General features: G+C 36.7%; 1 protein-coding gene across 2 annotated transcripts in view; it reads left to right on the top strand.

The window, feature by feature from the left end:
• The window catches only part of ADK (adenosine kinase), a 265,868-nt gene that overhangs the window by 102,426 nt on the left and 136,701 nt on the right, over nucleotides 1-26,741 (top strand). For both annotated transcript variants that reach the window (XM_054277423.1, XM_054277424.1), the window contains exons 5-6: nucleotides 16,289-16,461; nucleotides 21,662-21,770. In XM_054277423.1, coding sequence (XP_054133398.1) covers nucleotides 16,289-16,461; nucleotides 21,662-21,770 — 282 coding nt within the window. The remainder of the gene's footprint in view (nucleotides 1-16,288; nucleotides 16,462-21,661; nucleotides 21,771-26,741) is intronic.

Here is a 26,741-nt window from a genome sequence, read left to right on the forward strand (position 1 = left end):
TGTGTAGAAGATAAACCATAGCTTCTGTTGGTGTTTGTGTAGAAGGGTTCACTGAGTGATCCAGATCTCAGGCTGCGTATTTAGAATCACAGAATCATTAAGGTTGAAAAAGACCTCCAGACTGAGTCCAACCCTTGGCCAAACACCACCACCACAACTAAACCACAGCTCTAATTGCCACGTTGTTTCTTGACTACTTCCAGGGATGGAGACTCTACTACTTCCCTAGGCAGCCCATTCCAGTGCTTAAGAAACCTTTCAGTGAAAAAATCATTCTGGATGTTCAACTTGAAGTCATTTTGTTTTCCAAATACTAGGTGCAATTCCATCTTTACTGTGCCTTGGGGTAGATATTGTCTTCAGAGCACAATAAATAGCACATATAATACTATTTGTATGTAGAGTATTTATTGCTTGGTTTAGGTGAATATTTTAGTTTTGAATATGCAGAATCTCTTTTCTTTTTGGTATGAAACAGTATAATAAATGTTTAAGTACTTTATTATCTACCATCTTTTCTGAACCAAATTTTAGGCTTTCACTGGAGTTTGGTACATAACACAGGAATGGAAAATTGCTTTATAATGGCTTCCCAGTGCTCATCTTTCATTTAAATTTCTAGGGGATGCTGAAGATTTTCTCTGTCTTAATGAAAGCAGAACAGTTTTATATGCATGCCTGGGAACAATTTATTGTGATTGACTGAACAAATTTTATCCATGTAATGGTAACAATAGCTTGGTTCTCTTCCAGGTACATTTGTCTCATTAGTACAGTTCAAGGAGACCTTGTCTTGGAATAATAGGTTGTTCAAGGTAGAACAATTTGCAATTGTTTTGCAAGTAGCTATGATAGGAAGTTTTGAGGTGGCATATTCTCCTCCACAGAAAAATAGAATTTTTACAGGGGAAATCAGTTAAGTCAGCATGGTCTTCTGGTGATGCAATTGTGAGTAAGAAGTAATCCCCTGCTATAACGAGGTGACTGTACAATAGCTGTGAATTACAATAAAGAAGGTACATATTGAGATGTATTTATGCTGTTAAAGTGACAAAATATTGAATGACTGTATAATGCTCAGCCATATGTGCTGTAGTTATAACTGCTTCTTTATTTTAAGGTAGTTTGCATCTTAGCAAAACTCAGGATTTTTCTCTTAGAAATTTCACATGCAGAGTTAGAGTCTGAATTCCATAAATCAGCTGATTTCTCCATACTGGATAAAGGTTACTAATGCTTTCTCAGTGGGATCCATCACTGCACACTGCCAGTTGTGGCAATTCATTGATATGCTGTAGAATTCTGCCTGAAATGTCTTTTCTCACTTTCAGTTCTTCCTCATTGTACAGGACTGCAATCTGCTAATTCTAAATGTGTTATCTGCAAACTGGCTTGATGTAGACAGACAGATTAGTAACAATTTAAGAGGATTTCTGTATTTGTTTTTGTTTTTAAGGAGTCCAAAGCACTTTTGCAGAAGGCTTAGACTTGTGTATGTGTGTTGAGGTTTGTTTTGGTTTTTGCTAGGTTGGTTTGGTTTTTTGCTGGAGGCTTGGTTTGGTTTTGTTATTCTGAGGAGGGGAAGTAAAAGATTAGCTTTTTGTAACACAGGGAGTTGTCTAGATGTGTGTGATGTCTGTCAGGGTAAAAAGGATTTTTGCAGCTCCCTGCTTTGGTATCTTCTGCACGTGCAGCCTACAGTACTGTCAGAGTTGTTGTCTTTTTAAAGCCTCATTCTGAAACAGTCCAAGATTTGTCATATCTCTAGCTTTCATTTTTTAACATTGCTATCTTTTCTTCTGGCTTGAGCAATTTTTAAAATGGATAATGGATTAGCAAGGAAATTGGATACAATTCCTTGACATAAGAATTCTTCTTTTGGCTTTTAACAGAGGAAGAAAAAAAGAAAGAAAAAGTTGACATGATTAATGCTATAAGTCATTTAATTGCAGGAATGACTGCAACAGCATTGTTTTCCTACATTTGTCATCCTAACCTTTCCAAAATGTTAAAATACGGGGTTACACTGGGATTTTAACAGATAAAATTTGGAAAAATCAAGTGTTTATTTTGGCTCACTTAAAAAGTTCTAGAAGAGAGTATGCTGAGGCTGGAGCTGAGTTGTTGAGAGACAAGTCATCAAAAATACTGTTTGAAAGGGTGAGCTTTTAGTATCACTAAATCAAGAAGGAATCTTCACTTTGGCAGTTATTTCTGCTGTTTGAGGAAGCAACCTAAGAGTTAATAAATCTGGATTTAGACATAGCAGGCTGGACACACAATCTCTCAACAAAGATTAGCTACAAGCTAATTGTTTCCTTTGTAACTCTGTTTGGGAGTGGTGGTGGAATAGGAGCAGCTATTAAAGATATCAACTTGAACTAGCTGAATTTGGATTAATTTCTAATTTACCCTGTGGAGGGATAAAATATAAGAAAATAGTGCAGAAGGTAGTCTCACACCTGAGGAGTTGCAGCTGTACCAATCACCAAAGATTAGGAACAGCCCTGCCCTTAATAAGCCACAGCTGTGTCCAGTAAGAAGACGAGTGCTACAAAAGAGTGGGTTGGCTGGGTGAGGAGAGAGCTGGAGGGTTTTGGTTGTGCTGTAAAGGAGGAGTCAGTGCTGTGAGGAGCTGTCCATAAGAAATCACCAAGAAGGTGTTGAACTTTTGCAATAAGATGACAACATTACCCTTTGAAGGAGGATATGGTTTAGTATTTGCCTTCTGTTTGTCCATGGTAGGTTCAAGTGATCATTTTAGATCAAGACTTGTTAAGTGGTTCATAGAAATAAAATTAGGAAATCCTTGTCTGCTCTTTGGATTTATTATCAGCTGGTAAAAAGAAATGTGTTTGTATTTTTTTAGAAATAAAAAAGTGGTGATGCTGCCTTTGAAATCATATGTATAGGGAGAACTTTCATACCAGCATCTGGCATTGATCTGGTCTACTTGGTTTCAGATTGCTTTCTGGTTACTAATTAATGTCCTCACAGCCAACTAATGCAGCAATGTCTTTCCATCCTGAGGACTTAATTTTGAGTGGTAGTACGCTGTGTAGAACAACTAACAATTTACCAACAGAATTAAGATAATAGGACCAAATTCTCTTTTAATGCATACTGGGGTAATCCCACTGATATCAATCACATTCCATTCAAATAACTGTGAGCAGAAAATAGGCTTTTAGTTTAAAAGCATCTGAAATGGATAGGGATTTGATCTGGAAAATTAAAAATAGGAACTAATGAGTTCACCTTTTGTATAATAACTTGTTAGCTTTTGCATAAAGGAAACAGTTTTATAGTCTTTATAGCTGGTATATATAACTATTGAAACCTGTCCTTATCTTACAGTTGATTTATTGACAGATTCTCCTCTTAATGAAGTTTAGATAGATTTTTCTGTTGTTGTTGCTGTTGAGTCATATCTTCCAATGCATTAGCATTGTTTTGTACAGAGGCTGCCTGAAGCTACTTTGGTGCTTCTGTTTTAAGAAGCATTTCTGAATCTTGCATGATGTATTTAAAAAAAGCAAATTTGCATTTTATGTCAGGTTATCATTTTGACAGCCTTCTAATCTAGTGTGTTCCTCAGAAGTGAATAAATAGATAGAATTACAAGTTGTTATTGATGGGAAATCATTTAATGATGTAATTACTATTAATATAGCAGCTAGAAATAATGATAAGATAAAAAAACTCAAGAAGGAAACTTTTAAATGATGTTGCAGTTTTTGCCTTTCTGAAAGGGAGGTATCTCAAGATACTTGCAGTCCAAAATGCCTTGATTTTAGTTTTCCATGGATGTTAAGATAAATACAATTATACTTATGAACTGCCAATAGAATAGATTTTATGCTGTACAGAAAATGATATAAAATACCAGAGTAATGAAAGTTAATTATAGATTCAAATTAATGAGCACATGTACTGTTAGAGTTTCACATGAAGTACATGCTGCTGTCTATGCTGGATGTTGAGAGTTCACAATTAGCCTGCCCTGCAGCCAGTGCAAGCAGGATATGGGGATACGGGGCTGTTGCTGTACCTGGTGCTGCTGAAAGCACTAATGTCCCTGAACAGAAAACAACAGTTTGCTGAATGACATTATTGCTTAGACTGTTCTTTATCTTCTTCTATAAAGCATACTTAAAAATATTTCTTTAGAAAGTAAATGAACTATTATATGTGCTCAGAAGGAGATATTTTATGACAGATGTATTATAAAATCAGATTTACCAAGTTTCTTGTATTACCAATGCATCAGCTGAGGATTTCTGTCTCATTCAATAGCATTGATTGTCCTCTATGACATGTACAGACCCAGAGTACGTCACACCAAATTTTGGCCGCAAGATTTTTCAATTTTTTGTAACAGTTATTGCCTGTGATACTAGTAGAAGCTGCTCTAATCCTAGAGTATGTTTTGGAAAACAGTGCCTTCTGCAAATATTTCTGATTCTGTCTTTTGGGGGAGGAATGGTTTTGGTTTAGTTTTGTTTTTTCTTGTGTGGCAGCCCTTCCACTCTTGCCTTTTGAAATTAAGTTGTGAATCCACATTTCACCCTTATAGTACAATCCTCATCAATAGCATGCATTCCAAAATACAGATAACCCCCTTGGACCCCCCCAAAATTAAAAATCTGTGAATTTGAGGGATAGAAACAAATGCATTTTCAGAGTTGCTGTTTTTGCCTATAGTTAAAGGATCAGTTGCCAGTAGTATTGTAAGGCATCCGTGTAACACTGGACTAACTGAGATCCCAAGTGGGCCAGGGCTTTCCAGATTCTCAGAAGAAATTGGAAAAGGAAGTTGTTAACTTCAAAATAGACCTGCCTTAAATAATATGATCTGGATCAGCAATGTACAGTTGCTAGCAAAGCATGTTCTCAATGTTTGGTGTATGTATTTCTCCTTTCTTGTTGATTTGGGTTTTCCTGTAGTATGAAAGATAAGGTGAAGTTCATCAGGTGTGACCCTGTGGGGTTTTTTTTAAGCCAATGGCCAAGAAGTTGACTCTCTTTTTTAAAATCAAAACCAGCATTTTAGTAAATGTAAGCTTTCCATTGCCTTCCACTCCTGCCAGATTGGGTCTTGGAGTTCAGTGCTGAGGTGGAGCTGATCGTGGGAGTTAAGTGTCAAGTGCCTTAGCAGGGATTGAATTCAGGAAAAAAACAAATTTAAGAGCAATTTGCAGTTCTTTTTCAGAAGTACACAGGAGTTGGCAACTAAATTATCTGTTCTGTGAAAGTTATTTCAACTTACTGGAGTGTTTGAGCTATGTGCCAAGAAATCCAGGTAGTGTCAAGCGCTGCTTTCAACTGCAAATAATTATATGTGACTTCTGTAATACATTTAGTTAAAATAATTTTTTTAAAAAAATTAGATTTGTTACAATGAAATATAAAAATTGCCATGAGGGAAGAAATATGTCTGTTTAAAATAAATCTATTTTGCTATTTTTTTAATGTATCTTGGGAATCAGAATGGGATGTCTTTTAGTTTGTGGCAAATAGAAACTCTCCTAAATTAAATTGGTAAAAGCATTGGCTGTACTGCCACAGCAAATCTAAAGACATTATGGACAAAACTTGCAAAAAGAAATTCTTGTGATTGGAACAGATAAAATACAGTATTTATATGCTTAAGAAATAGTAAAAATAAGGTTTTTTCCATTCAGTTATTGGTGACTAGAATAAAGCCCCATCTATTTATGTGAATGGTTAACATTAACTGCAGTGGAGGAGCCATATGCCATGTCTCCCCTAAGTGACTGCAGAATCATCTGACACAAGGGCTTGAAGAAGTTCTCTACACTGGGCTACAAAATTTCCATGTCATTTCTCCTGTTGACATTTGTGCAGAATTCCCAATGTTACTGTAGCAGAGACCATAAGAAAAGAGTCATGCAGCTTTATATCCTGTCTTGATTTTGTATCTGGCTGGTACCAGAATAAAAAGCTGTTAGAAATGTGAAAGTGCATTCTTTATCCAAAGTTTCTTGTTTTTTTCTGAACTATTAAAGACAACTCTGTTTCTACACATTGCAGAGAACTGAATGGATTTGCTTTGATAACAAAACATTCTAATTTTGAGGGAGTACTTCCCATTGGGAATACTATGGCTGTTTTATTATTTTTGAGAGCATGTGTGAGTTCTCCAAAGCATTGTTCACGTGCACACTGTGGACCAGTATTCCCCTGGAATCTCAGCTTGGGCTGTTCCAGTCGCAGGTTTGGTAGACACAGAGCATTTCCAACTAAATGTGGTTGCAAGTCACACATGAGGAATCCAAAGGCTTTTCTGGGATTTGCCTGTCCTGAGGCAGTGATTTTTCAGTTGATTCACATTTTTCTTTCTTAGAAGAGGGATCATTCCTTAAAAATGTTGAAGTTTGGAGGGAGAGCATTTCCATGTTGAACTGTGGATGAAGTATATGGATCAACAATTAGGAGAGGCCAATCCTGAAGTTCTAATTCCTGGAAGGATTGACTCAAAGCCTAATATCACCTTTCCAATGTTTTGACTTGGTCTGTCAGAGGGCTCATAGTCCAGTAAGAGAAAACCTTGAAGTTAGAGGGAAGACACCCTATTTTAATCTTTTTAAAAAAACTTCTTTTCTCCTATTCTCTTTTGGAGAAGCTTGTTAATTAACTCTGGAAGAAATAAACTCCATATCAGCTTAGATGGAATGCTCCACCACAATGCTGTAAGCCTTACTGGATATATACGATAGAGTTGAGGCTGAATTTGTACTCTTTGCTACTGGTGTGATGGTTTTCTGTTTCTTTGGAAAAATATTGCAATTCAGTAGTGCTAATCCCATCAGTTCTGAATTTGTTTGGAGCTCCTGAAACCTTCCCTGTTTTGAACTTTTATTAAAAAACCCAGTTAAAATCTGGCTAATTAATTTCAACACTGATGCTCTTAGCGCTAGGTGATGTTATTGGTTGCTTTCCTGACTGAATTGTCTGTCTTTGTGGCATGGGGTGACAGGCTCTTACACAGGCTCATGTTTGCAACCTGAAAAGATGCTCTGTTACCTACAAGCCATATCTTGGCATTTACATGAAACCCATCAGTTTCTAGTGGACTATCCTGGTTTTGTTTAATTTGGTGTTGGTTGGTTGGTTTTTTGGTTGGTTGTTGTTGTTAGATCTAGTTTATATCCCATTCCTTCAGAATAGATCTCCTGAAGAGAAGCCATCGTGCCAAAAGTTAGCACACTCCTGAGGCATCTTCAGTGACATCTCAAGGATGTCTCTGTTCAAGCATTTTGTACATTTTCCCCTCATGGAGATTATCTACTGCTTTCCTTCCCTGCCCACGTCTCCATTGTGCCTTTGGTGCAACATCTGGATGTGATGCATCCTTATAGTAAAGAGTTTTAGAATCAGTGTCTTCCTACAACTGCCAGGTAAACTTCTATGGTTCAAATACTACTTGGAGTCAGTCACTGTGGGAACAAGATGTGGAAATCAAATATTCACTGAATAAAAGAGAAGGCTGTTTAGTAGTAAAGGAAAATTCTTTGAAATGTACTTTGTGTAGGCAGGCTTGCAACTAGCCCTCCTTCATTCTTTGTCCAAAAAGATTGGGATTTAGAAATGGAAGGGTGAAGTACATTTTACATTACCCAGTACTTGTTGCTGTGGCAACATAGATGCATAATTTTAAAGGCAAGCATTTTTTAGCCTTTGGGGTAGATCGCATTTAGTGTCTTTTTCCTACTTCAGATTGACAAACAGGATTTATGTTTCGTCAAATTTTTATAACTAGCACACATTTTCTTAAAATACGATGTATGTTATGTTTGTAAAATGTATAATAATTTATAAATTAGTAAAAAGGGTGATTTCCAATTGCTCTGGCATGCCTTAAAAAGAAAAGATTTGCTATTACAACAAAAATTATAATCTGTGTTACGAGAGCTTTGGTAAATAGTTTAATGCACTGGGAATTCTTGACAACAATAGATGAAGACCTGCCACCTTAAAAACTCCCTTGCCTTTACTGCTTTCTAACTCCAGTAGTCAAAAGCTTTTAAGCTTTAAGTGCTCTGTCATATTTGTGGGCTTTTATAGCAAAGAGTAGAGCAGACAGCAGTGATGATGGAAAACGATGGTAGGTAGACTTAAAATACTATAAAACATAGAGACAATTGTATGTAATGCCTGGAATTGAAACCTTTTTGAATGAAATGATCAGCCATATGTGCCACCCTTATGGACCCTGTAAGAAGAAGAAAAGAAATGTACCCTATTGCTAACTGTGCATGAAATTGCAGTGTTAGAAGATATTGACCAGATGTTTCAATCTCAACAAATAGCTTGTTATGTGACTGAGTGAAAATCTCTCTGCTGCTTTGATCACATACACCTTAAAGGAAGAAGTAATTTAATAGAGGTTGTCCAAGTTCATCATTGTCAATAAACTTTGACTTGACCTTTGCCATCTGTTTTTGATACTGTTGCTGATAGAAACTGATAGGCAGCTGTTTACAGTTTGTGCTATGTGAATTCTGTGCTGCCAGACAATGAAAGAAGTCTCACCACTTGTGGATTTTATGCTGTCCTTTTCTGAGTGTGGGTGTATTCATTGAGACTGCACATCATTTAGCAGGGGAGTGTGGCTGACATATGCATGGGTTTTGAAAAGGAAGTTTTGTTTTTCTGTTACAGATATGCAAAATCATACATGAAATATCCTAAAAATGTCACTTGTCACCAGCATCAGCTTCACTTATAGAGTAGTACCTAAATACATATACAATGTTCTACACTGAATTTTAAGGTATTTTTAAATTGCTTATCAGTTTTTAAAATTTATTTGAAGTGCTAATTCTTTACAAGTAGGCTGAGGCATTAACAGTACCTTACAGTTGCCCAGTGATTCTGTCTCACTCTATCTGGGCGTGATGTTCCATTTTAATGTTTTTATATCCTTCTATTCACATCTGAACACGGCTGCTTCTGACCAGGGAGGAACAACACTCTATGTTGTACTTTATTTGCCACTTTTCATTATTTCACACCCAGTCTTCAAGAAGGATGTTGGTAAATTTGGATTTCTTTTACTGATAAAGATACTCTTAATCCTTACTTCATGCACAGCTTTGCAATATTGGTGATTTTTAAAATAAATAGTTGTATACACTGCAACAGCTGCAGAAGAGTCCCAAGTAAATCTGGAATTCTTTCTGTTGTGATACCCTTCAGGTAGCTGTCATCTGTGACAGTGATGAAGAACTGGTGTGACCAGCCCTGTTCTGTATGTCTGTCATGTTTTACCTGGATTTGGGAAGGGAATGCACAGAGTTTGAGGACAGGGATGACACATCAGATCGGGCAGTGGGGCTGTGGTTGGTGACTCTGCCCTTCAAATGGGAATAGGACACAAGGCTCTGTCTCAGTTGTGTGCCCTGTGAGGCCTTGCAGGAGACATTCTGCCTTTGGCCTCAGATAACATAAATTAACCTTCAGAAGAGATGCTACAGCACTTCAGGTATTTGAGGCAGAACTGTAACATTATAAATACAGCATAAGAGTGTGATGGATTAAGGTAGGTTGGAATTAAGTGTTACTTAAAGGGAACAGTAAAAAAGAGCACTTGCTTTTGATCACATTGAAACTTTGGAATATGGCTACTACATGTTTAATTACAGAAAATATGCTTGTATTTCCTTGTACAGCAAGAAGCTTACAAGCTAGACTAAAAATAAAACAGTGAACATGCAGATGAAGAGCAATGATGAATAGGAAATGGAATACAGAAGAATAGCAGCACTGAAAATAGTTATTTGGGTTCTAGAACTTTTTTTTGGAGGCAGTTTGTTTTGTTACATTTGTTTGTAAATGTAGAAGTGAATGCAGTTCTGCTCCTCAATGATTAATATTTTGATAGGCATCTTAATTTGAAAAGCTGTAGCAAAAGGCTCTTGTGGCACCATGTTAAAACTAATAGATGTTCCTGTGCAGGGATTTGTATCACACATGTTGAGTCAAATGGTGAAAAGATTTAGATATTGGTCTCAGTGCAAGGCTTTAAATAGTCATTTCCTTAAAAAAAATGTTATCACTTTTATCTAATTTGACTGGAAGTTGCTTGAGGGTGTTGTCATGCATTTTAACAATATCACTTCCTCATGCAAGATTTGGCAGCTTCAGCTAATGGTGGAAGAATTACTGTACAGGATATAGGGCTCCTTTTCACAAGCCTGCTTTTACAAAGATAAGCTTATTTTTTTCTTTTTCCCTTTTTTTTTCTTATATGGCCACTATGTGATAATAGCTGTTGGAATGTTTAAAAATCCATCAATGAAAATAAGAGAAAGGAAGAAAGTTGCAAAGGTATTGGAACAAACTGTAGTAACTCCTCTGTCTCCCAGGGTCTTGCTGGTGTTGTCTCATAACAGTGATTAGGTTAGGTGTACTGGATCTGCTGGGAATGATCATAGCAGCCCATATGGTTCTGTGGTTTAGGTTGGTCACCAAAACAGTGTTATTTAACGCAGCAATTTGCTGAACAGTGTTTGTACAGCATCAAGGCCTTCTCTGTTTTTTTCACTCTGCTGCCCCCAGCAAGTAGACTGTGTAGAGGGAAAGAAGTTTTGAAGGCACACGGTCAGGACAGCTGACCAAGGAGATAATCCAGGCCACATAGAATATGGCCAGCAATAAAACTGGAAGGGAGGGAGTGTTTTTCCAAGTGGTCTTGGGCTCAGACAGTGCCTGGGCATCAATCTGCTGATGGAAGGTAGTAAATGAATGTCTTTGCATCATTTCTTCTTGAGCCTTGTGGTTTTTTTTTCTCACTGTTGCACTTCTCATTCTCTCCTTTATCCCTCAAAGAGGGAGGATTGAGAGAGTTGCTGGGTGGAGGCTTAACTGCTGGCTGGGGTTACTCCACAATGGTAGGGATTTTAAATGAATGTGAAATTAAATGTGCAATGGTAACGGACTATTGCATTCTTTTTGAGCCCTAGGTGAATCATATCATACACAACAAATAAGTGAGCTCACTTGGAACAGTGACACTTTCTTCTTTTAGTATTGTTTTGCATATTATCAGGCTTCTGAGTTTTAAGATATATTATTTCATTTTTGATCCCATGTGCTCTCATTTTATATGGCCATCTAAGATGAGTTGTGATTTAATTTCCTTTAACATCTAAAGTATTCCTAAAACTGTTTCAAAGGGGTTTTAATGGGCAGGGATTGAATGGACTGTATATATATTGGTGGTTGGACATCACAGAGACACAGTTGGTGAGGGGCACAACAGACAGGTAAAACTTTTTGAAAAATATGTGGACTCATTCTAAAATCTAGACTATAAAAATAAGCGATACTCCATTCCTGTTTTGATTTACACTTCATTAGTAGTTGCTCACATTGTTTAGTTTTGATTTTAGCAGGCATCTTAAATCTTAGCTAATTTTAGGTCCTTGGAGTCCTCTCCTCTGTGAACTGCAATTTAAAATAAGATCAGATTTGACAGGTCATGCAGAGAAGAGTCCAACTTCAAATAACGTACTTCAGATGCACTTCAGATGTCTGTATTCAGTGTTAATGAGTTTTGAAGATCCTTCACTGTGAAGGGGCATAATGCTTCCTGTTGTGTTGGCAGTTCCTAGGCATTTGGGATTCAAGTCCACAGCTGAAAACTCCAGTGTGCAGAGAAGGTATGTCAGTCTAAGAAAAGCTTTGGATGCTTTGGCATTGTTAGTTTAAGATGACTGACAGATGTGGAAATGCACTACTAGCTGCCACTTAAAAAATTAATTCAGGAGCTCAGGCAGAGAACAATGTGGTTGTGAGTGTCTTCATCAGCCTCCTTGTTCCAGTTATCAGTGTTGTCCAGTTAATGGTGGCACTTAAAGCAAAGCAGGGAGTTGGAGTAAAATGAAATAATTTCTGAAAGATCTTTGTTACAGACAGAAGGCTATAAAGCTGCTCTAGGATTCATCTGTAGGATGTTTCTTTTTTAAGTCTTATGGTAATGTGTACTGAGACCCAGCAGAAGAAAACTCTCCTTTAGCAAGGAGAGTGTCTTTGCAACTGAAGACAGTGAGGTAAATTAGTGGGGTCCTCCTCTACAATGAACTTTGCAAGAAAGCAAAGAAAAGCTTCAAATGCAGATCAAGTGTTGTGGTAGGACATACTGGATTCTGCTCCTGTGGCAGTAGCATGGCATTCTCAACATAAATAGCATAAGCCTGGGCAATTCAAAGTTAAGAACTTTCCCTTTCTCTAATTGTATAAGGCCACTGATTTTCTTTCACATAATATGAAGGGGTTTTTTCTTTTTTTTGGGGGGGGGGGGGGGCGTGAGGGGTTGTGGAGGGATATTGGTTCTCAAAAGGCAGCACTGAGTATCCAATCAAAGTCAAGTCACTTCTAGTGTTAGAAGTGCTTCTAGGAGTGCTTCTGTAACTCAGAAGAAAGGAGAAAGGTTGTTTCCAAAAGCTATTTTCTAATCAGACAAAAGTGGGAAATAGGTGTACTACATCTTCGAGTCTGAGGAAGTGAAAGAGTGGGACATAGTTCACTCCAGGCAGTCTCAAAGCCACAACTCTTCAGAAGCTTTTCTTGTTACCAAGTTTTCTTGGCATCTCAACATCTTGCAAGAAAAGATGGTGCTGTTCTCTGCAATTACCACCCACTCCCTGGAACACAAAGGTTCTTACACTTCTCTGATAGCTAAAGCTTGCCAGAAAGTTCATCATCTTCAACTCTGATCATCAAAAATCACATGAACAGATAGTCCTGCTACTGTGAACCCAAGTTAACCTCATGAAAATAAGGAGAGAAGTATTTTGTCACCCTCTAGTGTGTCTTGGAGCAGCCAGGGTGCTGGCTTCTTTTGCAAGTACTGGCCTCGGTATTTGATTGTAAGAAACAATGTGTCTGTAGGGATATTAGATGAACCTAATATTAGATTATGCTTATTTTGAAATCAGCTGAATTTTAAGACAGGTTTGTGCTAAAGGCAAGGCATAAATATAAAAAAATAATTGAAATTAAAGTTTTCTTTACATTCATCAGAGTGCATGCAAGAAAAATGTGAGGAAAATGCAATCTGTTTAACTCAAGAGAAGTCTGAAAGGTATTCTGTTTCCTGTGCTCCTTTCTCTGTCACAGATGTTTATGCTAACTGAAAAGGTCAGGACCTGTCCTTGTGTGTACCTGATGTCCAAGCTGTATTGACAGAAGAAAACTTTAGAGCAGAGAAACACTTTAGATTTCATAAACCACTCCTTGAGTTTCCTGTGTGATACCCTGCTCCTGAGGCTGTCGTGTTCTTTCATGATAAGTTCCTACTTTTGACACTTCTGTCTTTGGTCCATTAGCAGCCTCAAATTCCCTTGGGTGCTGGTGAGGATTCATGGTGTGGCCAGGTGCCAACCTCTCTTGACCAGACTGTCAATACAGTTTGTTAGTAGCTGCCTCTCTGCCTAGCCAAACCCTGGATAATTAACTCATTATGCTGATTCCCGCTGAGCTGGGTCATTTTCTGTTTCTGTTGAGAGTCTTTTTCATTCAATTAAATCTTCTATTTCACATAAATCTATGAAACTAATTTTCAGTCTCTATAACCATATACCTGGCATTAATGTGTGCAGTTTGTTATTGGCCTGCATATGATACTGGCTGTAAGACTGCATGGCTGCTTCACAATGATAAACATCTCCTGATGCCTGACTCCCATTCCCATTTAGAATGTTTTAGCCAAGGAGTCACTAATAACAACAGTGTGTGAAATAGCCCAGAGAAGCCCGTTTTTTCATATCAGGTTATTCAAACTTAAAATCAAGTTCTGGGTCAAATAAAAAAGAAATCCCCAAGTACACAAAAGATGCCTGCTGTGGCTCATTCCACAAGGTGCAACTTCGGTGCTGTACCACAGAGATGCTTCTATCATTCAGTTTCATCAAGTCTGTAATGTGATGTCTGCTTTTACTGTTACTAATATGTAGCCTTTTAGCTGAGGAGAGGAGGATCAGCTTGGGCGAGTTCTGCAGCTGACAGCACCTCACCACCATTACTGTGGGAATAAGAGCAGATCATTCAAAGGACTGTTGGTAACTGGAGATCTGTGGTGAGAGGGTCTCTGCAGAAACACTGCTGAACTGCTTTCCCATCTTCCTCAGTGTTACTTAACTCATACTCAAATGAAAATAATACCTATACAGTGGGAGTATCCTATATAATACCTGTATTTTGAATAATCACGAATATGAGTAGAACTGCTGATGGAAGAAGTAGTCTGCACCACATACAGAGATTCATCTCAGGAAAGTCTGGATTATAACTTTTAATTCTCAAGTATAACTTGATTTAAATTTAAAATCAGGATTGTGAGAGCTTAGATATGGCATGTATCACATCTGGATGCAAACCGAGCTGGTGCCAATAGCCAAAACTTGAATGGGAATTGTTTTTTCAGAGATCTATGTGAAATATTAGTTACTACTCCTATAAATGTTGTCAGACTTTATATATAAAGTAATATCATATGATAAAATGTTGTAAACCTAAAGTGCAGTTTGAAGTCTTATGTTTTTTGAAGATGTTTTTGGGTTTGATTCTTTGATAAATGTTGTTCATAGTGATCTCTATTAATTCTTGTTATTGATGACAGTAAAGCATGCTTGCATGGGGCACAAACCTTCAGGTACTTCTGTTCTTACCCGTGTGGAAATTTGTTCCATATTTGCTTACAGTTGGTCACAGAACTTTTAATCTTTCTAAATTATCTGTTCCACTTAATCATACCTCCAGATATAAAGGATTATTGTTCCTGAGGCATCCTAAATGAACACTGTGCAAATGCATATTATGTATGTGCAAAGGTGTGTCAAATACAAGGATATAATTGATATCCTTGTATGAAATGTATTAACTCTCTTATTAGGGATTTTCTTAATTTATGTTAGAGTGGTATGGAATGGATAAGCAGAGCATATGCATTTCATGAATGAGAGATTTAATGCTGCCACCATTGGATGATAAAATCTTTTTTCTCTTTACACTTTATTCAAAATTGCTGTAAGAAAGAGACCTGGCAACTTTTGTCCACCATTGTCTTATTAATAAAGACTTTACATGACCAAAGGTTTACTTTTTTCCCTCCCTTCCTCTTCCCTCTGGAGCTGGTAATAATAAAGATGTGACTAAGTATGTATTTGCAACTTAGTTACTTGACCTTTCTACAACCCACAGCTACCACGAATGCTGCTTTGTAATGGAGACATTATCATTTATTTAAATCTTGATTAGGAAACAATTATAAGTAGGGTTTTAGTATAGCAGAAAATTGCTGTAGCCTTTAATTCATGCTATAGATTGAGTGGATAAGCTTGCTGACTGTAATTAGAATGAATTATAATGACTTCAGTTGGCTGACTCACCACCAGCAGAGTAGGGCCTATGATTGTTTCTTCACATTTATTTTTTTGCACTCTTGATTTCACATTGCTGATAAATGCTGGTTTTCAACTTAGCACAAAATGGAGTTATGTTTACAGCTGAATAATACATTTTTTATTAATACAATGAAAACTTTATGAAATAACCTGGTACCTTAACAACGTTGGGCATCTATTCTCTTTACAATTCAAGGGACAGAGCTGCTCCTAGTAAAGTTGGAGATTAGATACTTTCATGTGTGGTTTAACAGTGTAAAGAGGGAGCATTTCCTTTTTGCATGCAATTAAGTGTAAGGCAAAATGATTTTTTTCTGTACCACTTAGCTTTTATATATATTATAAATGTTGCATAATGTTGCTTATGTTTCTCAAATGTCTTTTCTTATATGCTATCTCTTTTTATTTATTTATTTTATTTGTTTGGAGGGGTTTTGTGGACAATTTTTTTCCTTTTTTTCTTTTGTATTTTCTACAGTTTTTCTTTGAAGATACTGTATGTTGCTTGATTTAGTGTAAGTTTAGAGGCAACTCCTTTGAGCAAGGAACTTCTTTTTGTATACCTTGTAAAAACATACTAATGTACTTTATTTATCATGAGCTACATTTATTTAGGTTTTACATTAGGTGTTTCAGGCTCAATGGGATCATTAAGAGTAAGTTCTGTTTTCTTTGCTGCCCTTTCCTCCTTTGATTTACAAGATGTTTTTTACTTCAGGCATACAAGTGTTCTTTAAGTCAAAATGTAGGCATAGAGTTAAATGTGGTGAATGGAGAGAAAAAATGGAAAAAATAATATACCAGATGTGTTAACTTTGTTTTGTGGTTTGTTTTTTTTTTCTTCTGCCAATCTGCAGTGGATGATTCAGAAACCTCACAAAGCTGCAACTTTCTTTGGGTGCATTGGCAAAGATAAATTTGGAGAGATCTTGAAGAAGAAGGCTGAGGAAGCTCATGTGGATGCCCATTATTATGAGCAGAGTGAACAGCCAACAGGAACCTGTGCTGCCTGCATCACTAGTGATAACAGGTCAGGGGCTTTTGATATCTTCTGAAGGTACAGATGCAGTTGGCATAGTGAATGTAGCCTAATTTGCTTGGAGTATCCAGCCTTGAAAAATTGTGATTTGAATGGCAAAGTGTTAGCACTGGTTTGAGACACAGAACTGCCTAGGCCATAGTTTGGGGCTGGGCAGTATTAATATACTTTCAGAGAACAGCAGCTGTATTGTGACCAGAAAGTGTGAGATAATAATACACTACTTCTTCCTGAACTTGATAGCTTCCACTTGCTCTGGAGATGGAAAATATGTGGGAGACAGCAGTTGGTTAACAAGTATGTTTATGCAGCCTATGTGCAAACTGATTGGTACATAAGGCTTATAATTGATTTGCAAGCCAGGAATATGCCTAAGGTGATACTGAGTTCAGCTATATATGCTGATAGCTGTCAGCATATAGCCAGATTGAAAGGGTTAATTTAATTTTATACAAGAAAAAAGCTTTTTGTTTTGCTATTGCACTTTTTGAGAAATTCTTCTAGTACCTATAATTCTGTTTGTCTATGTTTTAAGAATTTCTTCTGAATTTCTTTCATGTTTTTGTTACTTTTTTGCTATTAATTTTTCTTGAGCATGGCCCTTTGCTTTATTCTTTCACCCTCTACTCAGAACTCTTGAACTTGTATTCTGCTTCTTTGCTGATTACCTTCTGACAATTTCTTCAGAGATTTCAAAGCAGCCAATCAGGTTAGCCTTTATTTTGAGACATTACTGGCACACATCAGCTCTCCCTGACTTCTGACAATATTTAAATTTTTTGATACTACATACTGAATCAATAATGAAAATTGCATCAGTTACCCTAAAGAATATTTTCTTTTTGGCTCAGAATAAGATAAAAATATCTGTCATTATCCTTTTTGATTTCTCTCCGTGGCTTTCAATGCCATTGGTCCTGAGGACCTGCTCTTTTCCTTTCAAAGCAGTATCAGGAGTTAGTAGAATTTATTCAGGTGAGATAGCAGTTCCCTAATTAAAGTCCACACCATAATTCCAGAGAAGTTGGTGAATGTTCTGGGTAGAGTTAGAAAAGGTGGTAGACAGCAACATGAACTGAAATGAGAGTCAGAGGAGGAAATGTTTTCTCTATAACATGTAGAATTCTAGAACAGCTTTAATTAGAGCAGGCATCTGAGAGAAACCCCTGAAGAAGGCAGGAGCAGCTTCAAAGGTAGATCAGGTTTTTCGTGGCCATGTCCAGCTGGGTTGTGAATATCACAAAGGATAGAGGTTGCACAAGCCCTCTGGGCAAACTCTTCAAATGCTCTTCATGGGAGAAATTATTTTGATGGTACCCAGTTGCAGTATTCCTCCTTTCAGCTTGTGTCTGTTCTTTCTTGTGTTCAAGAATAGTGTGGCTCCACCTTCTCTGTAAACTTTCATTAGATATTTGAAGAAAGAAGGAAGGTCTCCCCTTAGGTACCTGTTCTTAATGTTCACCCAAAACTATTCTGCATTTAAGTGTTCCAGCCTCCTAATAATATTGATGGCCCACTGCTGGACTCAGTGCTCTATGTTAGTGTCTTGTAATGGAAAAGTCAAAGCTGGACGCAGAACTCCAGATAAGGTGTGGAGACAGAGGTTCTCCTCCATTCTGGATCTTTAACTTCCTTTGTCTTCCTCTCTCCATGTTTGCTCATATACACCTGATTGTGATGTACCATCCCTGTGTCATGCGCTGCTGACTCATGTTCCAAGCCTGGTTCACCAGCATCTCCAGGTCCTTCTCTGAAAAAGAGAAGTAGTGTAGTGTGTAGTGCCCTGTCAACATTCTGCCTGTATTGTTGTGTGTAACTGTGTGACTTTGCATTTACCTTCAAGTTTTCTGCCAGCCCAATTCTTCAGGCTGTTGCAGATCCACTGAATGATAGACAGCCCTGTCCTCCAGCTTATCAACCTGTCCCTCCCAATTTAATGTTGTACATAATGTCTTACTCTCTGGAATGAATGCACACACTCTGTGGAGGAAGTAAGTTCATTCATCTTCGTCTGGAGTTCTGACACAAATTATGACTACAGACTTCCCCCTTCACCTCCAAGATCCATATTCACTTTTTCAAAGAGAAGAAAAGCAATAAAGATGTTTTTGCTCTGTGATTCTCTCTGCCTTCAGTCATGCAGTGCCTGTGTATACATGCTGCAGCAATCACCATTTTCTAGATAACGTGATGGGAAACTGAAGTCAAGACTGTCAGTAGGCACACAGTATGAATTAAAAAAAAAAAAAAACCACATGCATCTCAATGGAATTTAAAAATTTAGGTAAATTTGTTCATAAGAAGGTCTGCAAATACTTCTTTGACTTAATAAGCAGTATTTTTGGTTTGCTAGCATAAACCACTCTTTTTTCTTAATATCAAATATTTACTCACATACTAGACAGTGGCTTCATCTCAGTCGATGCTTGAGAGAGCCAGGGAGTTCATGCTCCTTGGGAGGAGAAAAACTAGCTGATGGTTGCTGCTGAAGGCTTTATTGTGCAATTGTCCATCCTGTGAGAGCAAGTTTATTCTCAATCTTTAATTACCTTCTGATTGTTTTTTTTGTTTTTAACATTCTCTATATTGCTAAGAATCACTTCAACTTTGTCCCATTTGATAACATATTTATTGATCAATCTCTTGTCTTAGCTTCAATATGTGCTAACTTCCTTCCTAAGCTCTCTTGTCCCTCTTGGAGGACCTGACTTAGTAGCACTCCTGGTTTTCCTAGGAAGTGGCTGTATATATTTATGTTCCAGATGCCCTGATATAAATGTTTCTTGCTTCTGCTAACTCTGTCTAGCTTTTTGCAAGAAAGGGTTCTGATCTGATGTATGACTACCATCCTGAATTCTCTAGTTCAGCAATACTAATATGCTTTGTTTTCTCAGAGCTTTTCAAGAAAATCCTAGCACGTGATTAAACTCTGAAGTAATACCTTCATTCTGTCATAGTCTATGACTTTGATTTGTGCCTTCTGCTTAGAAATAACCACATGCACAGTGTCTCCATGAAGCTGTTTTGATTGAAGCACTCTGGCTGTCTCAAATTACTGTATTTCATTGAAAAATATCTACCTAGTCTGTGCTCCACATGTTGAACTGAGTGCTGTCAGACTTACAGTTTTAATTTGGAAAAGTTCACTGCTTTGTCGTCAGTGTAGCAATCTTTTATTACCCATATGTGCAGAGCATCTCTCCAGTTGGATGTTGCCACACAGAGCTAGGTTTACAGTTTCAGGGGCATGTGGTAAGTGAAAGGAAACATATAGAAAGTCTTTGCTCAGTTTTTTGGAACAGAATTGCTTTTCACTTAGCAACATACGTAGACAGACAAGATTTCTTTTTTTTTTTTTTTCAAACTATGTCCTTGATGGATATTAGGGTTTGCCAAAAGTGAAAGATTTAATTTGCTTTAAAGTTTGATTTACAGAAAATTACCACAGTTATGCACATGTCTCTCTTGGATTCACTTGGATCTCCACTGGATTTCTTGTCATTGAAATAGTAATACCCATGAAGAATGAAACTTGTTGCCCTGTTACTTATAATGCTGCAGAGGCTTGGTGTAATTGTTCATAAATTTTTCTCTTTTTTTTTCTTTTTTCTCTATTCCAAATGTACATTAGTTTTCATTGCATTTAGATTTTAGAATTAAAGAGATAAGCCCCAAATCTGCTCATGGGATGAAATGACACAACAGTAATTTTGATATATTCAGATAAAGTTGGTCTAACTTTGTTGTCATTTTGTATATGTGATCTGTTTAACTGACAAGGATTGTCAGTGATGATTACTTCAGGAAGTTTACTAGGAGTTACTTGCACTGTTCATAAAAGTTTTATTTTGGTCTTTTGTTTGTTTTTCATTAAATAAAGAATGTCTCACTTATTTACTGCCTTACACCTGGACATGGTAATGGGCCTGGAGGCAGAAGCATACCTTGGTGAGAGCAAATGAGCACTTTGCTCCCACCTGGAGCTATCTCTGGATTGTAGTAGCACTTGTACAGAAGAGGATGATGTATACAGCATCAGTTTCATGCACCTTGAGAAGGCCAAAATTTTCAATAGCCAAATGTTGTATCTATAATTACACATTATTTATCTGGCTAATGCACTTAAATATCACAACATAGTGATATGTTAATGTTAAAAGGGCATATATTGACTATTAAATTTTGAAAATTATATTTAAAGCTCTGTATGTTAGCGTGGAAATAATCTGTTTCCCAATGGCCTTTCTCTGAAATATTGCACGTTATTAAACATTCTCATAATACAACTGCATAGAAGAATTTGGTCGTGGTAGCTGGAGTGGAGAGGTAGAGGTCTTGTTATGACCTCTTTTAAGGAGTACATGTGTAAGTTTTATGTGTTTCATAAGGCTGAATGAAGTGGGTGAAGAAGATGATTTAAAATAGAATGGATCTTGCATGTAACAGAGGCAATGTGATACAAGTATTTTTGTTCTTGGTAATGGAAGTTGTGTCCCACAGCTTGTGTTATATCTTGTTAGGAAAGAAGGAAGTACAAATGAGTTTTTGGTAGTGTTCCAGTAATCCACAGCTAAGCCAAAGTTTTTTTTAACAGTTCATCATCTAAAAGTAGGAACCTGACCCTTTTTTATTTGCTAAAGGAAAATGTGAACCTAATGGGGTGGAAAAACCCCAAAACAAGCCCTTTTTAAAATAATATAACTGTTCATTGGAAAATTAAAATGGCAAGACTTACATAGACATCAACCTTTTGCTTCTAGTGAGGGAAACTAGTTTTCAGAAGATAAACTGGAGTGACTACTTTTCTTTTAGGTGTTAGGTGCTAGAGGAGTTTTAATGAAAGTGTGCAGATGCTAAAGCATATGGAGGGAGTTGATCACAGAATGAAACTAAGGTTGATTCAAATCCAACAAAGGTGCCTTCAGAAGAATATAATAGTGATATTATATAAACTATGTAGTTGGATTCAAGATACATTATTTAATGTAAGATTTAAAGTATATTTAATCTATTATTTAAATATATTATTTATATTTCATGAAATGGCCAAATAAAGTATATGTGGCTTTGGGTGCTCCTTGTTAATTGGTTTTATGTTCTGTAGGATCTTTGTGAAATTGTGTTCATTGTGCGAAATTGGCAGTACTGTTATTTACAGAGGGTCTAATTCCTGTTATTTAATCACTTTCAGGTCTCTTGTAGCTAACCTTGCTGCTGCTAATTGCTATAAGAAGGAAAAGCATCTGGATTTGGAGAAGAACTGGAAGTTGGTGGAAAAGGCCAAAGTTTATTATATAGCAGTAAGTTCAGCCCCTTTCAAAATGCTAAATTTTGTGTTACAGTATCCTGAAGTTTGAGCAGTGAGTATGTCTGTTGTGTGTGGTTTTGAATGATTTTATAGGAAGACAAGGAAAGAAAATGACTGCTTCAAGTTCAGTATTTGATTTCTTCAAAATCAGATGTATGAATGCAGAAGAATGTTTTAGTTGTATGTTCACTTAAATTGATGGGAAAAATCATAAGAACTAAACATATTTTCAGGGCTTTTGTAGTAATGCATCAAATTTACATTTCACATTTTCTAGTAAATCGTTGTGAAGGATGCACAAATTATGTAGAAAAACACTATTAGCATAATTATTCACTGCAAACAGTTTGAGCTTATTTGTGTGAACAATCTTAATTGCTATTTATTCCATAGTAATTACTGTGGCACCTTATAACTCAATATTTCAGAAACAATGATTTTGACAAATCTCTTAAATGTGGGTGATGGGGCAAACTGATTTTAATGATTTAGTCTTGCTTTTGGAATAAAGGGGGGTTTGAGGATGGGGCATTAGTAGATTCACAATTAGTATTCTTTTTTTTCCATCCAGAATGAATCAAGCCAGATAAATGTATTTGTGTAGATTATGTCTTGCCTATATAGAAGTCATGAATTTGTTTTCACCTTGCTCTCAAATGGATATGACTGGTCAAAATTAACAAACATAGAAGTCTAAGACAGATTAAAACCTCATAACATGCATGTATTGTATGGATTCTGTATGACAACTCTTTCCATTCTGCTACCTGAGCTATATGGGAATAGCTGGCAAGAAGTGTAAAAAATTGATTATCCAGGAGGAACAAGTTCATTGAAAATACAGTTACTTCTTTTAGGTAGTGTTAATGTCTCTTACAGGCAGTTAGTGTGCACTGCTGTAGGCTTTACATGGTTGTTATTGATTCCTGTGTATGGCCAAGACTGCCCCTTTATAAGTGTCAAAAAATACTTACAACCTTCTCAGTGTACAAAGAAAATACGTCCTGCTGCTATGACCATGTGTTTGTGCTGTGGTTAAAATATTTGTAGGTGTATTGTATACTTATTTTTATTGCTGGTTTTTTCACATGTTCTGAGGTCTTTATTTTTCAAATTCCATGCTTGGGAATTACTGCTGTTGGCTGAAAAATTTTGGAAGACTAAGAGTATAGTTTAAATAAAGAGGGACAACAAATATTCCCAAAAGTTTTACTTCACTAAGTTTGGGAATGCCTTTTTTTTTTTTAATTTTCCCATGCCTGTATATCATTCCCAATGAAAATTCCAATGTACAATTTGGAAACATTTAACTTAGTGGAGATGCTTCAGGAAAACTGTGAAGCATTACATGAGGTGCTAAACAGATTTGTACTTTTTAAGATAAAACCGTCCTCTTATTTCAGTTCTGAAGTCACTCTTGTGTGTTCAGTCAGTTAGATCACTTAAATTTTGACTAGGTGATTCACTACACTGATTCTTGTATATATTAAAAACTATTTTTCTCAGATGCAAGTTCTACAACATCCAGACTTTGTCTGGGAGTCAGAGAATCATTGTACTAAACTGAAAATAAACCTCAAGATGAGCATGTGATAATGGATAAAAAAATTAAATTGAACTGCTGATAAATGGTACTACATATTTACTATATGATATTCAGATTAGGGAAGTATATGATTGCAGGAGATGTTTTGAGTGAAGAACCTTTTTCACATGTATAGCAAAAGCATTCAAGGACAGGGTCACTCAGATTTCTAGGACAGTATTATCACTTCAGATTACAGATTGAATATGTAACTCCTTCATATGTAATATGAAGGAGAGGAGACAGTGTAGAACCATCCATGGTTCTTCATGCTGCAGTGTGCTCATGCCCTTTTCTTTCATTTAGCTTCTTTTCTTGTGGGTTTGTAGTGATTACCAGATTAAACAAAACCATGTAGGGAGCAATTACCACTCCTGAGGTAGAGGGTAGCTCTGAGTCTTTAATTTGTCTGCTATTGTCTGTCTTCACTTTAGTCTTGTTACCTTCCTTGACTTTGCACTGTGCATATGTTGCTTTTCATTTCCTTCTTTCTATCCAACTGTCACCTATTTCTGGGATTGCATTAGAGTGTATGTCAGTGACAGATACTTATTCTGGAAATCCATGTCCTGAGATTATCAAGCAATCTATTTTCTTGGCAGAACTGGGCAGTTGTTGCTTCAGGACAGGTCTCTGATATCCTGTGGTCATCTGTATATGCTTCCTAGAACAGATAATAAGTTTTTCAATGCAGCATTCAGCAGAATGACCCTCATGTGAAACTTAGCTCTGAAATCTAATCAATTCACAGAGGGAGGAGTAGGTACAAAGGAAAAGATAGTGAAGCCCTGACAGAACCCTTAAAAACAACTTCTGTTACCATGAATGAACACAATACATTTATTTTAGCCATCTGGTAATCAGATCCAGCAGACAATTTAGAGAAAGGCTAGCAGAGAATAGGACCTAGTAAATCACAGATAGAAGCAAAATACAGAGGCTGCCCCAGCTTTCTCAAAGATAGTAAACTTTGAAGGTGTATTTTAATCCTTTAAAATTACTCTATTTTGAATCATTTAAGATAGGCTACATGTACTGTCAAACTCTTTGCAATTTCTTTCCCTTCTCCAGACATAATGCCTATACTTGTGGTAATTTATACCATTGACATAATATCTTCCAGTCTGTCATATTCATTTCACTGTGCATCAGCTAGCTGTGCTGCTGGTGTCTGATTAGAATTCACTGTGAGGAATTTTATTTGGTTCCTACTGAGGCTAGAAGATGTCTCTTCCTCAGACATTTCCCTTATTTCAGAATAAGTTCAGAGTCATGATAGCACGAAACACTGTCATTCAGTCTCTGGAGCTGTGAGTGGGACACAACATGAAGCTAATTGTAAATTTAGGGGAGGAACAGGCAAGTTAATTTTTTTTCTCTTTTTTTTTTCCTTTTGCTTTATTTTTTGCTCTGTGAGTTTGTGCTTGCTGTCAGGACTTGCATTTTAGAAATCATTAGTGTCAGAGTTGCATCTTACAAACTTGGGTGATAAAACTCCATATTTGTGCACCCTGTCTTATTTTAAGAGGCATCTGTGGGAGTTGCTGGTGTTCAGCTTCTTTAACATTGCACACAAACATTTTGACATTATTAACGCAACCTGCTGTATATAGCTGGTAATTTTCATATTTTACAAAGGCCTGAAATGCAAAGATATTTTTATTGTCAGTGGTTTTGGTTAAAAAAAATCTGTTGATAAGAGTTACTTAGAAGAGCAGAAAAAACTGAGAAGAATTTTAGTCAATTGACTTCAATGGGTAAGTCTTTGTTACTGTATATAAGTAAGAAATTTTGAATTTGTTCTTCCATAATGGGAAGAAAATGGAAAAGGAGAAAATACTTTCCTTCATTAAAAGCTGCACTTAATCTTGTGAAATCTGAACTGTATCAATTAATCCATATGGCTTGCTCATACAGATAACTGAATTTTAACTTTCTCCCTGTACATGAACATGATTGTTTACAAGTGTGGTGGTTTCCCAGGTATGTGCTTTCTCCTGTTCCAGTTAGCCATCCTTATTTCAGCCAGTTATTTAGTTTTACTCAGTTTGTCCTTTGGTCCAACACCTGCATTTGTTCGATGTTTGCAGTTGTTGATTATGAGGTGGATGAAACACTCGCATTTGATGCTCATATTTTCTTGATGCTGAAGTAATGTGTTTCTTCTTGAAAGTTCCTTCTGTGCTTCAGTTGGGTTTTTTTTGTTTAGTTTTTTTTTGTTTCCCAAGAACTTTCCTTTACTGAGCATCTGAAATGGCAATATTGACTGCAGTTGTGTTCCCAATCTATGGTAATGTGAGTCTTAGCCTAGAGTGGATCATTGAAGGAGCTTCCAAAACCCAAAGAAATCTTCTTGGTTATTTTGCTATTGTTATTTCATAATCTGTAAAAGTTTAAACTGTTTTCTTCTCCTACTTCTGCATAGCAAATACTTGAAGTTTCTCAATGATGATGCCCTTCAGTTGTCCCACATTGAATATAAAATTTTCTAATGCTGCTTTGATTTGTTAGCCCACAGTTGAGCTACATTCAGCACCTTCAGTATCTTCTGTACTTTCAAAGCTAATATCAAGTGTAGTTTATTTTGATGATAATGACAGTTTTGATAAAGACCAGGAATTCTGGGCTTAGGCCAGGTTTCCAGGAGGGAATGTCATTTATTACAGCAAGTCATAATGAACCCAATGCACCACACCTATCTGCTGGAGAAATTTTTAAAACTCCAACCACCCTGGTCTGTTTTGACAAACACTGTGGTATTTTTATATTTATTTTCTTTTAATGCCCAAGTGCTTGTCTAAGTAGAGAGGTGCTGTGGTAATGTACTGGGCTTGATGGAGGAATCATCTGGTTTCAACATGAGTCTGTCAAAACATAAGTTGATGTCAGCAATGAGTAGCAAAGCTTAAATAACATTCTACAGTATTTTACATGGATTTTGGCTATTCTACTTGAGAAAAAATGCTGATTATTACAACAATGTAAGTTTAAATGAAATTTCTTTTGTGTTGTCTCTTCCTTTTAGAGGCATATTCAGTGAATGCATTTTTATTGTCATTTACTGCTATGATGAGTATGATAACTTACAATGGATTTTGATAGGCTTTTTCCTTTGAGATGTGCTGGGTCTGTGTGTGCATCACAGGAAACAAGACATTGGCAGGAAGCAAAATATCCCTTAAAAAGGACATTTGTTTGAATAACTTCACAATAGTTTTTTTCCCAATTGATGACTTTTGCCACAGTGCTCTGGCACCAGTGTGTTATGCCATTTGACATGCAAAACTGTTTCTCACAATGATGAATAGGTTCTATGGCCAGGAAACCACCACACTGAGTATCTTAGCCATAGAGAAGAAAGTGCAGCTAGTAACAGTT

This window comes from Melozone crissalis, unplaced genomic scaffold (genome assembly GCF_028551555.1).
Source record: "Melozone crissalis strain CALT ecotype California unplaced genomic scaffold, PUWL_Pcris_2 ptg000019l_1, whole genome shotgun sequence".
Classification (NCBI taxonomy): Eukaryota; Metazoa; Chordata; class Aves; order Passeriformes; family Passerellidae; genus Melozone; species Melozone crissalis.